The sequence below is a fragment of the Patagioenas fasciata genome, chromosome 6, assembly GCF_037038585.1.
Source record: "Patagioenas fasciata isolate bPatFas1 chromosome 6, bPatFas1.hap1, whole genome shotgun sequence".
Taxonomy (NCBI): domain Eukaryota; kingdom Metazoa; phylum Chordata; class Aves; order Columbiformes; family Columbidae; genus Patagioenas; species Patagioenas fasciata.
The window spans coordinates 16,035,826-16,050,342 of record NC_092525.1 but is presented as its reverse complement, the minus strand read 5'-3'; the positions used below and the strand labels follow the sequence as shown (position 1 = coordinate 16,050,342).

At 41.2% G+C, this 14,517-nt stretch overlaps 1 protein-coding gene across 4 annotated transcripts in view; it reads left to right on the top strand.

Moving 5' to 3' along the window:
* SLC44A5 (solute carrier family 44 member 5) overlaps positions 1 to 14,517 on the top strand; it is an 83,124-nt gene that overhangs the window by 57,720 nt on the left and 10,887 nt on the right. For all 4 annotated transcript variants that reach the window (XM_065842106.2, XM_071810033.1, XM_071810032.1 and 1 more), the window contains exons 6-15: positions 253 to 381; positions 1,170 to 1,230; positions 2,688 to 2,811; positions 3,922 to 4,005; positions 5,322 to 5,434; positions 5,861 to 5,992; positions 8,479 to 8,578; positions 10,921 to 11,013; positions 11,912 to 11,999; positions 13,225 to 13,487. In XM_065842106.2, the coding sequence (XP_065698178.1) occupies positions 253 to 381; positions 1,170 to 1,230; positions 2,688 to 2,811; positions 3,922 to 4,005; positions 5,322 to 5,434; positions 5,861 to 5,992; positions 8,479 to 8,578; positions 10,921 to 11,013; positions 11,912 to 11,999; positions 13,225 to 13,487 (1,187 nt within the window). The remainder of the gene's footprint in view (positions 1 to 252; positions 382 to 1,169; positions 1,231 to 2,687; positions 2,812 to 3,921; positions 4,006 to 5,321; positions 5,435 to 5,860; positions 5,993 to 8,478; positions 8,579 to 10,920; positions 11,014 to 11,911; positions 12,000 to 13,224; positions 13,488 to 14,517) is intronic.

Here is a 14,517-nt window from a genome sequence, read left to right as displayed (position 1 = left end):
TATGCCAGATATGAGGAGAAACTTTGAAAGTGTATTCTATCAAAGAATTTCAGAAGTATTCATCTAGGGATCCAAAAGGAAACATACGCCCCTTTCTGAATACTTCATTACACAGTACTGAAGCAATTCCATAGAACGGTGTGCTTTTATAAGTGGCCTTTGTCTTGCTTTTTAATTGCACTGACTTTCCTTACCCTTCTCTACCCGCAGTGTATCTTTACTCCTTTTTTTTTTGTTGTCCTTTTCTTGCAGCTTTGTGTCTCAAAGTGCCCAGACAGGTTTGCAACCTACATTGATGTCCAGGCTTCCTACAGATACAGACCAGATCAGTGGAACTACTTCAGGCAGTTCTGCAAACCTGGTTTTAACAATCCTCGCAAGGTGTGTATGTATCAGTAGGTGACGGAACACATGGGGGTTTTTTTGGGTAGTATGTAATATGCATGATTTTACTAGGCTACATCAAAGCTTTGAATTATTCTGGTTTCTTCCTATAAGGAGTTGACCCATATGTATGGTTTGGCACTGGTTTAGTCAGGAGTGAAGGTCTTGTTTGCACACCAAATCCTCCACTCTTTCAGTTATTACTGTTTGCTTAACAAATATCTGCAGCTGCCCGTGCAGTTGCAGTGCTGTGGGTAGCAGCATTCTTTAGAACTTGGGTACTCCACTGCAGGAGAGTAGAGTGGCTGAAATCAGGTCTTGAGGCTCCTGGGTGATCTAGAGTTGCTTAGTACTTTAGCTACAAAAATCAATTGATCCTTGATGTAACTGATTTTGCACTCACGTGTACTGCATTGTTTGTGCCATCTGTAAAACACCTTGCAATTCAGCTGGATTAATTGTGTTAAATTCTTACTCCTCTTTAAGAGAAAAGGTGAAGGGGAGGCAAAGAACAATTGCCCAGTCAATTCTGACTTAGATGCTGGTCCAAAGTGAGCAGATCATTTCTTTCGTTGTCACTAGGAAAGGAAAAGTAGTCTTTTTGCAAATCACGGTGACAGTTTGGATTCTCATGTGTGTCATAAATGTATGTTGCAGTTTCACCAGTCACGTTTGGGGAGCAGGCTGCCAAGCCCAGTTTAGGACTTTTTCTCACACTGGGTGAGAAACGAAAAACGTGTGGTTATTTTTCTATGTTTTCAGCATTCTGTTTTTCCTCTTTTTAGTCTGTTGCTCAAGTCCTACGTGATGAAGATTGTCCTTCGATGATCATTCCAAGCAGGCCTTGTGAGTGGTTCTACTTCTTACACACATCTTCACAGATCATGAGCGTTCACATTAAAGCACAACTCCAGTCTGAAAAGTGTTTTGTGGTGAGGTCGAGGTTGCTAGGAACTGTCTCTTATCTGACGGTGATGTCCATTCAATTTGAAACAGTTTAAAAGAGTCAAGATTTCTTATTATTTTTTTGTGGCATCTGTGAACATACTGATTGGGTCAGACTGAGTTCTTTCCTGCTCTTTAATCATCACTGATAACAAAAGTTTTACAGCTCAAATTATGCCTTCCAAAACATGTGAGCGAACAACCCCATTAGCACTGGGAAAATGCAGGGCAGACTTGGATTAAGGGGCCAAAAAGTGGTTTTGTAACTATGGTCAGCAGGTATTTCTGAGCAGATAACCACAGGTCATCTCGGCTGCAGAAATGTAATACCAAGACTATCTGTCACTGACCCAGAAGCTCATGCAAATGAGAAATTGCTGTTTATTTTTCCATTATTTCAAATAGGCACCATGTAAACCAGGGACAGGTTATCAAAAGGAGAACATTTGGAATAAGTTTTAAAAAAAATGTATTAAAATGGCTGTGCTGACCCAAAAGACAAAAAATAATTAGCAAAGAAGCTATTATCTTATTTTAGACTACAACAAGGGGCAAAGATTACAGAGGAAGGTAGAGGGATGTTAGTTATTTCCTCAGAATAATTGGTGGGGTGGATGTTCTAGACTGAATATTGAACCCTGGCATCAGTATTTTCTGGAACCTGTTAAGGAAAGCACCGAACTGTTATATTAAGTTAAAGTATAGCTGTGCAGGAGGACTGACCTTTGGAATGGAAACCAGGATTTTCTGCAGCAAGGAGCAGGGCAACATAAATGAGGATGTGAACACCTCTCCTTTTCTCTCTCTTTTATAATATCCTCTTCACTCTCTCTAGTCAATAGTTTCTATCTTTTTTCCATTGCTTCCTCTCCAAGAATATCTAGTGATTGTGGCTGGAACTGCAGCTTCCCTGGCACATAAGGAATGAGCACTTGCTGTTACTTGTTGGTTTTGATACTAATACCATTTGTGATTAGTCATGTTGAGTCTGTCCCTGGGGGCTGGTTTGATTCATATTTGAGCAGCTGCAGTTTTTGTAAGCTGCCCAGATACTAACAGATTCTTAAACTGCTACAGATACTACTGTTGTTATTCAGTAGCACCTAGAATCTCCAGTTAAAAACTATGATCCCACCATACCTGAGCTTGGACAAAAAGCCCCAGAGCATAAAAATAATAGCCTTTGAATATAATGGCTCTTCCAAGATTTGTCAAAGTCAACATATTGTTAGATAATCAGTTGAAAAACAATCAACTGTGAATCTGAAATGATTTAAATATGTTACAGAAGACAAGTGATGCAAGTGGAGCTTGATGTGAAATATAATATGCGTGCTTTGTTTTGATGTTTTGAATAGTTCTTAAGAGATGCTTCCCGGACTTCTCCACAAAGAATGGTGTGCTAACTGTGGCAAACCAGACTACGTTCAAGGACGGAAGAGGGAAAACAAGAAATGTCACTGATCTCAGGGAAGCTGCAAAGTAGGTTTTACCCTTCTTTAGTGTTGCTTGTTGGATTCTGAGATTGTGAAATAAATTAATAATTAAAAAATCTGTTGTAGCAAATGGCTGAGGGTACCCAGGCAAGACTTGCTACAAATGTTTCCTCTGTGAAGTTCCATCAGGAAAACCAGCACTGCGGTATACAGAAGTGAGCAAGGAGCCAAGAGGCTTAGTCTGATTGTCTCGGAGCGGCTGTCAATTTTTAAATAGTTCTTGTTGTTTTTCCTAGCAAAAAATAGAACTAAAGAAAGCTAAAGGAGATTCAAAATTAAATCCTCGTGCTGCAGGACTCAGGCCAATCAGTAATGGCCTTGGCTTTTCCACCAATGCAGGCTGTCCCGGTACTGAGGGCACCTCACCCCGTCAGAGTCCTCCTGGTTTTAGGACATATCTAAAGGTCAAAAGTGAAGTACTGGGCTCTGGTGCATGACAGCACGTCCCTTGCAGAGGGATGGCAAGCAACTCCAGTCCTGGGAATCAGCCAGGATGGGAGAAAACTACAGCAATAGCCTCAGTTTGCAGCTGGTGCCAGTCCCAGCCTGTCTGGAGCTCAGGGCACCTCACCTCACGGTCACACCTGCACCTCGGCACGTTCCTTTCTCTGGCATCTGCAGCTACATAGTCCATTCTTTGATAAGAAGATTCTTCATGTCTTCTTAGGAAAACATTAATATGGGCAAGCGCTTCGCCAGATAGGAAGACAGTTCCAGAAATTTAGCGTTTTGCTTCCCTGAGCTGTTTTCTGCTGCTCAGCTGTTGGCAGCTCCGGAGTCACAACTGCTGGGCTCTTGGTGCACTGCAGTTCTCAATAGCAGACACTTTTATTGTGACATAATAAGCAACTATATCTGGCGGTAATTAGTACTCATGAAGCTTTTTTAATATAGCTTTTTCAGTTTTTCAGGGTTTTTTTACGCAATTTTTTTCTTTGACAAACTGATTTTGGCTTGGTTACAGAACTAGAGGATAGTAATATACTCTTATCACTAGCAAAGATATTACAAATTCTTTCACTGCATTTATTTGTTGTTTAAATACATTCTGCTTTTCTACCTAAAGCAACCTCTTCTTTGGTTTGTCTTCCTTCAGCGGCATCAATAATGTCCTGGATGCAAGATCAGTTGGAATGAAAATTTTTGAAGACTATGCCATTTCTTGGTATTGGATTTTAATGTAAGATTTTTCATGGGTATTTTTAATTTTTCCAAACTCACTTTGGAGCATGCAGGGAATTAAAAAATAAATAATGTATGTGTTTGTTACCAATCCTACTTTTAAACTCAAAGAGCAACAGTGATATCCTTTCATCACATGGTAATAACTTTGTTGTGGTTCTGTACCTGAGGTAAGGATAGCTCAGCATACAAGCATAGCCTGTTAGCTGATCTGGAGTAGCTTTTAATATGGGAAAATGCATCATGCTAGGAAACCTTTAGAGGACTACGACTTAGACCAGCTTACAAAGGTTTAACTAAGCTGATGTCCTTTTTCTTGTCCCTCTGCCCATCTGGCTTTTTTTGCCCAAAACATCTGGTTTTGACGATTTATGCTCAGGCTGACCCATTTTTTATCTTTGTTAACTGACTAAATAAACTGGGAACATTGAGAAGTTACTGAACACAGGCAAGAAGAGATTTTAAGTTTTTCTGAGTCTGTACTAATAACAAAATTCCAATGTAACACCTACGAAAAATTCTGAGAAATGGAATGTTCTGTGAAGTATCTGAGATGGATGGTTTTGGGGTGGGATTTTTGTTCACTTTGCTTTATTCATGTGGCTTTAGAAGACCTCGCTGGGTAAAAGGGTCTTTCACAGTTATTTTTTCCTTTCTGACTTGCTTTCTGAGAGTGAAATGAAAACAAATATTTCCTTACTGCAGACTTGATAAAGACACTCTGCTGATGTGTTTCACGAGGGCCTCATTAATAGCGCTTAACAGTTTATTTTTATGCATCACAATGCCCTGATCATTTCCTCTTATGATGGGTAGAGTCACTGGTTTTCCTCCTAAACTTAATTTTTTTTTTTTCTAGGAAAGCTCGTGGGATGTTACTTTACTAACATTGTTTCTTTGCAAGTAGGGATTTTTAATGGAGGACATAAACCAGCAACCTCCACACACACGGGTATTCCTCCGGTTTAACTTTCTGTGCCGTAGACTGGACCATGGCCTGAAAAAGGCCGTGAGTTGTTCAGCTGGTGTAAACTAGCAAAAAGTCATTGCGCTGGTCCTGCTCAGCCAACCTGGAACCTGGTGTATACCAACATCGCTGGCTCTGCCCTGTGTGATCATCACAAATAGGTTATTTGTTTCTAACAGCACGTAATAGCCATGAGCATGTATTTCATAAGGAAGATTGTGAAATGCATTTTTACAAATCATTCTCTTATGTGAGATGAAGTGACCTGTATTTGGGGTACCAGATATGCAAGAAAGTGAAGCTTCTCACTCTTGTTTTCACTCTGTGTGTGTTTCTTGTCATTCCAGTGGGCTGTTCATTGCAATGGTCGTGAGTCTGCTCTTCCTTGTGCTGTTGAGGTTCATGGCTGGGGTTCTCTTCTGGATTTTCATCTTTGGTGTGATTGGAATTATAGGTTATGGTAAGTGTAGTCTAGCCTCTGAGGCTATTTTTCCTTATTGCTGAAGTTTTGGCAAGGAAAATCAGTAATTACATCAATTAAGTGGTACAACTGGGAGAATTAATGCCTAGTTTTAGACGCAGTTAAGTGAGAAGGGCTTAAATGGCAGTGAAATGTAGTAAGAATCCAGCTGTGCTGATACTTAGCACCAGATATAGTAACTTGAATTATGTACCCACAGTATGCTTGGTCTGTATTCACTTGTACCGATATTTCTTTTCTGTACATGTGATGTTATAACTGACTGGTCTCACAGTAATGCATTTTTGGTTTTTGCTTACCTGACATGCTGAGGACAAACATTTGGCTTGTGCAAGTTTGTTTTTATTTAAACTTGTCTTTACACTCTTCAGAAACATTCATTTTATATTGATTGTTTTTTAAAAGGCATCTGGCATTGTTACTGGGAGTTTGATCATCTCAAAGGAATACCTGGGTCTGACCTCACTGTTTACGATATTGGATTCCAGACAGACTTCAGAGTGTACCTGCAACTGAGGCAAACATGGTTAGCGTTTAGTAAGTGCCCTTTAAACTTGGTATCTGTTAATGGATGTTCAGGAGAATCAATCGCTGTCTTGCTCTGGTTTCTGCCTTGTTAAATCTCCTTCTCTACATATGTCGCTCAGAGGAGAAAGCAGAATTCTCTTTCTCTGTCTTGTGCAAAAATCTACATGTTTTTACAAGGAGACTGGTGTATTTTAAGGGTTGATTAAGCAATCACTCCAGTGATGAGAGTGAAAATGCTTGTGTTGTTAGCATTCTATTTCCTGTGTGTTCAGTCTTCATCATGGGGAAGCAGAAGGCAATAACTACATTAGTCGTGGTGTAGTTGCATAAGGAGGGGCATTTTCCTCTCCTAATCTGTCGATTCTCCCTCTTTGAGGGCCCCAGAAATTAAATTAATAGGTCTACACATTTTTGTAGAGCTGTTTACATAAAGGTCACTGAATTTTCTTGGAGCCTGATGTGAGACTGTGGAATGAACAATTGCAAATTTTATCACCTTTATTTTCAAAAGTGCATCATCTTCTCTTACAAGGGCAACGTATTTAAAACAAAATCCTGCTGGAATGAGACAGCCTGCAGCATATGCATCCCTCCCCAGGGAAAGGGGCGGAGGAGAGAACAAATACTTGTCAAATTACTTGCATTGGCATTACTGCTCTATTAGAAGGCACACAGACACCAACTGATGATGAATGGGACATAACTAAAACATTGCCTCTCCCTGTTGGTGACTAAATTAATAGAGCAGTAGTTTACTGCTTAAATCACCTCTCTCTGCTTTGCGTGTTCATTTAACTCTATGTTGGATCATTGGGCTCATGAGGCATCCTCTACATATTGCTGAGGCAGTGCTTTTTAATATGCTATCCCTAGAGAATAATAGGGCTTTATTTTGTTTTTCCTTGTAACTCTCCAAACTCTGATTCTCAGCAGCCAATGTGTAGTTTATCTAGAGGTCAGTGTCACTTTCAGATGAGTAAGTTGAGGTAATCAGGAATTAAATTACTTTTCCAAAGTCACACAGTAAATCAGTTAAATATCCTTGAGGAGAACGTGGGTCCTCTTAGTCCTAGTCTAGAACTCATCGTGTACTGACATTGCTTTCCTTTTTCACAATGTTTGGGACAAGCTGCATTAACTTAAGAGAACTGAACTGGAATGAGACCAGCTTTAAAGAAACCTGGTTGTGTATTCCTTCATGGGGAGCTGTATCGAAATAGGGTCTGAAATGCAGGTAACAAAACCTTTGTTCTGCACAGAGTCTGTGGCTCGGACCAGCACAGCAGTCACTGGCCACCTGCAGTTCTGGTGGCTGGGGATGCTGCTCATACCTGGGATTGTAACCTGACATCTGTGACCGTCCCTGTCTGGATTCTGAGACTATGCCTAAGCTGTGGGACCTAAAGCCAGTTCCCATGTCCCTTTGCAAACCTCCATACAAGCTAGGGCTTAGGGATACTGTCCCTTCTGTCTTCTCCTTCCACAAAGCTTCTTCGTTTCAGCTGGAGAAGCCGGGTCCTGCTGTGTCCAAACATCCGCAGCGGCCGGGCTGATTTACAGGTGGTCTGAGCATCTGAAGTGCCCAGAATTAATGGCTGTGTCTGTCCGAGGAGGTGTGCTTCAGACATCCAAGACTCTGTCTTCTCTAAGTGAAGTCCAGAGAATTTCATTAGTTTCTACCACAGAAGTAGGTTTTGAACTGACACAAATAGAAATCAAACTGACAGAGACTCTTTAAACCAGATCTGGGTTATGATTCAAACACTGCTCAAAACTGAGAGAGGAAATGTTCTGGGACATGGTGCTTTCAACCCTCTGACCTCAGAGCAAGTTTGTATGATTCCAGCAGTACAGCTGGAAGGTGAAAAAAATGTGTCCCTAACTGCCCTATCTTAGACTCTTCTTCTTTTTTACTCAAATAAGGTGAAAGGAGCGCATACCAGGTTAATACTCAAACCAGCCTATTGATTTGAGTACATCTAAATGTTAGAATAATATATATATTGGGAAAAATGCATTCTTCATTTAAAAAGTTGATGCTTCATATCCATTCTATTCATTTTATTTATCTAAATACTACAAATTATCAGCATTAGAATATAAATATGCAAAATGTTTGTTTATGAGAAGTAGAATTTGTTAAGAGTGAGCAATATCTAAGGCCAAATCCTACAGTCACATTTAAGTAAATTATTATCTTTGTCTGAGAATGATATGTTCCGTTTTTCTTCTAAATTTATAAATGCTAATGTCAGGGTCCTGCACACTCTGACTAACTCTCTGATGCAGAATTTCCCGACACTGGAACTTACAAAACTGTGAAATGGGATTGAAGACTGGCAGGTACAGTGCGAGGAAGAGAGAACTGCTCTAGCAGAGAATTGTATGGAGTTCATGAAATATAGTATAAAATACAAGGAAAACAAAAAACAATTTACAGAGACAGGACGTTGGTTTGTTTCTTGATAGATCTAACTTTGTGTGTTTGTTTACAGTGATAATACTTTGTGTTGTTGAGGTCATAATCATACTGATGCTGATCTTCCTAAGGAATCGTATCCGGATTGCTATTGCACTTTTGAAGGAAGGTAGTAGGTAGGTTGGTTTGATTTTTAATATAGTTTGAATTTTATTAAATGATCTCTAGAGTACACTGTTCTTGAGTTTCATCTTCCGCTACCAAGGGCATAAAGTTGGGGGTTAAAATACAACACTGGACTTGCTGAGCCAAACAGGTAACATGAGGAATTCCAGTTCTCTGTTAATGAGGGTGTTCTTACAAGAGGTTTCTCTTTTGCAGTCAGATGTTTCTTGTCTCTCAGTCCCCTGCCTTAAGGGTACGTGTAAGTGGTACCGCGGACCCTCAGTGCAAGATGTTATCAGCAGAAATGCCAAGTGTGGTATGGTGTTCACAGGAGCCTGGGACTGCAGCTGCCAGTTCTGCTCAGTCCTTGGGTTGTCTCTGGAGTGACATACTAGTGGTAGAAGATTGGTGTTGTTTTGGCCATGGCTTTTATTCAGGAAAGACTGAATTCTTCTGGCTCAAATCAAAGTTTTGTGTGGACATGCATGAATGTGCAGAGAGAACAGGAAACTTCCATCACCAGACACTGTAGCACGGTGCACTCCGAGTGCTTCGTTCCAGCTCTGAGCACAGAAGGAGGCAGAGCAGGGTGTGAGAGCTGAAGGCCTGGGAGACCTCGTCATTTGCTGTGTCCTGAAATCTGCACAGACTTTGTTTGGAGTGGCTCCTGTTTTACACAGTGGCAACACTTAGTTCTTTTATTTTTTTGTTGTTGTTGTTAATTGGAATATAACAAAGTAGGAATGGACTTAAAACATCAGGCCATTGGATTTCATTGCAAACAGGCAAAGCTCTCGTAGGCCTGGGAAGCAGAGCTCTGTTGTTAGAGCACACAGAATTAGTTCTGAGTTTACCTGTGTGCTCCTGCTTCTAGTTTTCTGTCATCTCCGTTGACATCATGGCTTCCAGGAGTCAGGATTTGGGATTTTTGTAATGGGATTAAGAAATACTGAAATTCTACCCTCAGCCAGGTACCTGTTTCCTGTCTTATGGTACTGTGCAATTAGACCATAGCAATTTATTTTGGCAGCACTAAATTATTATCTTTAATTCCTGTTCATTAAAACACTCTGCAACACTTTTGTTCACAGCCCTGACAGGTAGAAGGATTTCAGAAAGTTCATAAACTTCCTGCTGAGAAGTAATAACATTCTGTAGTTCTTTAGCAGCATGGAAAGGTCACTTGAGAGTGATGGTTTTTACTCTCCTGCATAATGCATGAGGTGAAACACTGTATATCGTTGCTGTAAACCTAACAGACCATGCCATGTGTTCAGGTAGACGAAAAATAAGCTGTTAATGACTGGAAATCAAATTACATTTTTCAATGCCTTTTAACTACTCTTTCAAAAACATTACAACTATAATGCTAATAATTGACTTGAAATCCATGGTTAGAAACAATTATAATTTGTTTGTTGGAGTAACTGTCAGTGGTATTGGAGGTAACCGAAGGTGCACCATGAGCTGCCGAATGCTGCTCATGTGCAGTGGTTGTTTCTTGGGCAGCATAAGGCTCTGTTCTCCTTAATGACTCTGGACTTTTGCTCTTGACCCCTTGATTGCACATGACAGGTCACTTGCATTCCCCCAGCATTTACCACTTTAGTGGCAGGAACTGGATAAATTTGACTTATTTTAGATTCTGGAAACTGCCTTATATAAAACAAATAACGTCAGAAGTGCCACGAATCATAGCAAAAATACTATAGAAATAATAACAGAAAAACAGCTTGTGGTAAGCTTTACAGGGTCACTGGAAAGAAAATTCAGAGTAATGGGAGAGGTGGATGACAGGAGTGTAAAGGAGTGCAAGGACAGTCGTTCAGTCACAGGCAGGTGTGAGCGTGTCCTGGTGTTACAAAGGCGAGTTGAGTGTCCCTGCCCCAAAACAGTGAGGACTTAAGGCAGGAAAGGGCCTGGGAACAGTGTCCTCAAGTACAAAGTGGCAAGAGGTGATTTCATATGTGCAAGAGCTGAGGGAAGAGTGTGGGAGCTGAGCAGAACCAAACAGGGAAATAAGGCATCAGCAGGGAGAGGTGACTGAAAGGTCTGTGACCTGGAGAGAGCCAGATCTGGGAAGTGGGTGGAGAAGGAGGACACAGAAGACAGACTTGAACCTGGCAAGTTGATAAAGGTGACTGTCGTGCTAAAAATGGGGTGGTAGAAATGACAAAGTGAAGATGTGAAGACATTTGAAGAAAGAACCTGCAGGATTCTGAGATCTCAGCACTGTATTATGCTGCCGCTGACAAGGAGCTCAAAGTAAAAAGGATGATGCTAGAAGAGGACTGACAAAGAACTTGTCTCTTAAATTGTTGCAGCTTACTGATATGTTTTGTTTCTTTCGTAGGGCTATTGGCTATATAATGTCTACATTGTTCTACCCAATTGTCACCTTCGTTCTCATTGCAATTTGTATTTCCTACTGGGCTGTGACAGCTGTGTATCCTTCTGTCTGTGTGCCTCTGTGGAGGAACAGTCTTCTGGTCCTCAAGGCCAGATGATTCTCTGCTGTTTCACCTTAACCAAACCAGCATTTAGAGGGCTACTTGGTCACTTAGCACTTGCTGCACCGATGCACTGTTCTCACGGCACATTTGCACATGATGTACAAATATAATTTCATTAAAAAGAACTGGACTAAAATTCATGCCAAGGCAGAGGGATAAGACAAGACCTTGTGTGCTACGTAAGTCTGACTTTAAGGGGTGAAAAAGGGCCCTCAGCAAAGAGTGAATGTGGCCTTTAAGGTGCTGTGTGCTCCGAAGGTTTAATGTTAGTGATCTCTGAGCTGGTGTGGGCTCCAGGTGAGTTTTGTTCAGAAAAATGTAGGAAAGGAGTGAGAGAATGTACAGTGCACTGAGTCCTCTTTCAGTTGCATAACAGCAACCACTGTCTTTTGCCAGAACCGCAAGGGCTTGGCAAGGTATCAGAAAGGGGAAAATTGCCTTTTGAAAACAAATGGTGCTTTTACATGCAAAGAGGGGCAGTTATTGCTGTTCAGGACAGTGTTAATTTATCCTTATGCTCTGTGTCTGCTTCTACCCAAATACGAGCTGTCGAAGAACAATGCATAATCTGCTTTGTCAAAGCTGATGTGCAGGAGAGACTGAGTCACCTTTCCAGGTTATTCCCCTTGCCCGTTCTGGTCAGGGGTTATTACGGGTCCGGGATGGAGTTTGCCTCAGTTTGTCTATCAGCCCTTCACACACATCTCTGCATAGCAAGGTCAGTTTTTCTGTTATCTGCACAGGTTCTTTAGCCAGTCATTACCCCCTGCAGGATCCTGAGTTGCTCAAAGCCTACAGTTCTGTGATTCCTCCTTAAAATATTTCATTCAGTTTTCTGGCTACATCGGGAGAACCTGTATATAAAGTAATGGCTAATCAAACACTGTGCAAGTATGCAAATCTGACGTGTGACCCAGAGGTAAGTGTAACAAATACTTACCTGTAGTGAGAGCTATACTAATTGCATTTCTTAATCATGATTAAATGCAATGCTAGTAGAAAACGTGTATATTTTAAGTAATGAGTCCTCATGTTAAAACTGAAAATAGCACTTAGTGTTCAGATAACGCTTATTTGTTCAAAGCAGTTTACAGATACAATTTTTTTCTACTAAACTGTCCTGCGAGGCGGGTAAATATTAACCACTCTCATGTATAGGGTGAGAAAGGATGACACAGAAGTATAGGTTTCTTTGGAAAGGTGTTCTTGAACTCATGAGAATTCTGTGTCGTGGTTGTTAAAAGGCAATGGAAGTTTTGAAAGCTGTGCCTCAGACTTGCCCAAGGACCAGCTGTGTTTTGAAGCAGAGGCTTAGCTGCTTCTGGCACAGCAAGGACCTTTATGAAGCTCCAAAAATATTTGTCTTATTTTTGTTTTGTCATCCATCAAATGTTTTGACTTGACTGTGGGACTGAATTCAATTTTTTTTTTTTTAACTGGAAATATTTATTAAATGTTACATCAGGGATCTTTTCAGGTATTTACATTTCAATGTACTGCTGTGGTTATGTATATCCCAAACAATTGCCCACCCTACTGATGTCTGAACAGTAAAAAAGAAAGGGATTAGAAATTGGCTGCTTTTCTTTCATACCCAACCTGACCAAATACATGAAATGAACAACAGAAAGAGGCAAAAGTAATTCCATGTAAAGACTACTCCTGTTTTAATATTCTGAGATAGGTAAGAGAAGTTGCGACCACATCCACAGCATGTGTAAAATAGCACAGCTCACTTGATTTCCATTCAACTGTGGTGATTTACCCAAACTGCAAATTTGGCCTCTGCTTTTCGAATATATATATTTTTTTAATGTGAGCAGATTTTTTAAAATGAGAATTAAACATTTATGTGTCTTAGAAGTAGATTTCTGAAACTCACATTCCATGTATGTAGGTTTCAGGCATGGGGTGAACAGCCCTGTTTGCAAACTGCATAGTTTAGAGTTAAGCATCTGCATAAAGACATTAATACAAATCCTTAAATATGTAAACAGGTTACATAGTATTGGAGTGCAGTGCTGAATGACCTAATGAAACATCAAGCAGAATTATATTATTTGTATTAAACTGCTAAACTTCAGAGAATGTATACACAGAATTCATTGCTAATCGTTGTGTTGTTTATTTTTCTTTCTATGCAGACTTTTAATAGAACCAATGTGACTAAATTGTGTCCGGGTGCTCAGTGTACTTTTGCGTTTTATGGAGGAGAAAGCCTGTACCATAAGTACATCTTCATCTTCCAGTTGGCCAATGCCTTTGTCTTTCTCTGGCTGGTGAACTTTGCAATTGCACTGGGTCAGTGTACCCTTGCTGGTGCCTTTGCCTCGTATTACTGGGCCTATCGAAAACCAGCTGATATTCCACTGTGGCCACTCTTCTCTTCATTTGGACGAGCAATACGGTGAGGCTGTGGAGCTGGATGTGAGTCTTGTCACATATCTAGCAAGTGCTCTCTTTACCTCTAGGGAGGCCAGACTTAGAATATCAAATGAAAATGATTAGTCAGCATTCTGGTTTAACCCCGATGGGCGGCTGAGCCTCACGCAGCCACTCGCTCGCTCCCCCTCAGTGGCTATGACACAGAATTGGAAGAGTAAAAGTGTGAAAACGTGGGCTCAGATAAAGGCGGTTATATGTAAAGCGAAGCTGTGTGTGCAAGCAGCACGAAGCAGGGGATTCATTCCCTGCTCCCCCTCACAGGCGGGTGTTCAGCTGTCCCCAGGACAGCAGGACTTCAGCACACGGCACGGTGACTTGGGAGGACAAACACCCTGACTCTGAACATCCCTCCTTTCTCCATCTTCCCTGCAGCTTTTCTTGCTGCATCCTGTTGTGGGATGTCCCTTGGGCCGGTGGGGTCAGCTGTCCCGCTTTGTCCCCTCCCAGCTCCTGTGCACCCCTAGCCTGCAGTGGCAGGACCAGAAAAGGCCTTGATGCTGCTCAGCCACAGCTAAAATAACGGTCTGTTACCAACACAAATCCAAATTGTAGCACCGTACAAGCTGCTGTGAAGAAAACTATCGCTGTTCCATCCAAACCCGGTACAATCAGGCAAATGTAGTTGTTGGGGGAGGCTGAATCCTGAACCCCAATGGCAACAAGGCTGTGGCAGCTCTGTCCTTCGGGTCTGACCAACTACAAGTGTGAGCAGGTATTCCCTGTAGGTGCACTCACCCACATGCATGTGTACAACTCTTACATAGACAGCTGGCCACACAGACTGACAGACAGACAGACGCAGCACTCACACAAACACCACCAGCAACTTCATCCCGTTCTTCTCTGCTGGATCAGGCTGAAGGTCTATTAGCAAATGTAATTCCTACTAATGGACCTTCCTCCAGTTACAGTTTTATTTATATATATACACACATGCACATACATATGTAATTGTACATATACACGTATGTACAATGTAACAGTTATTTACT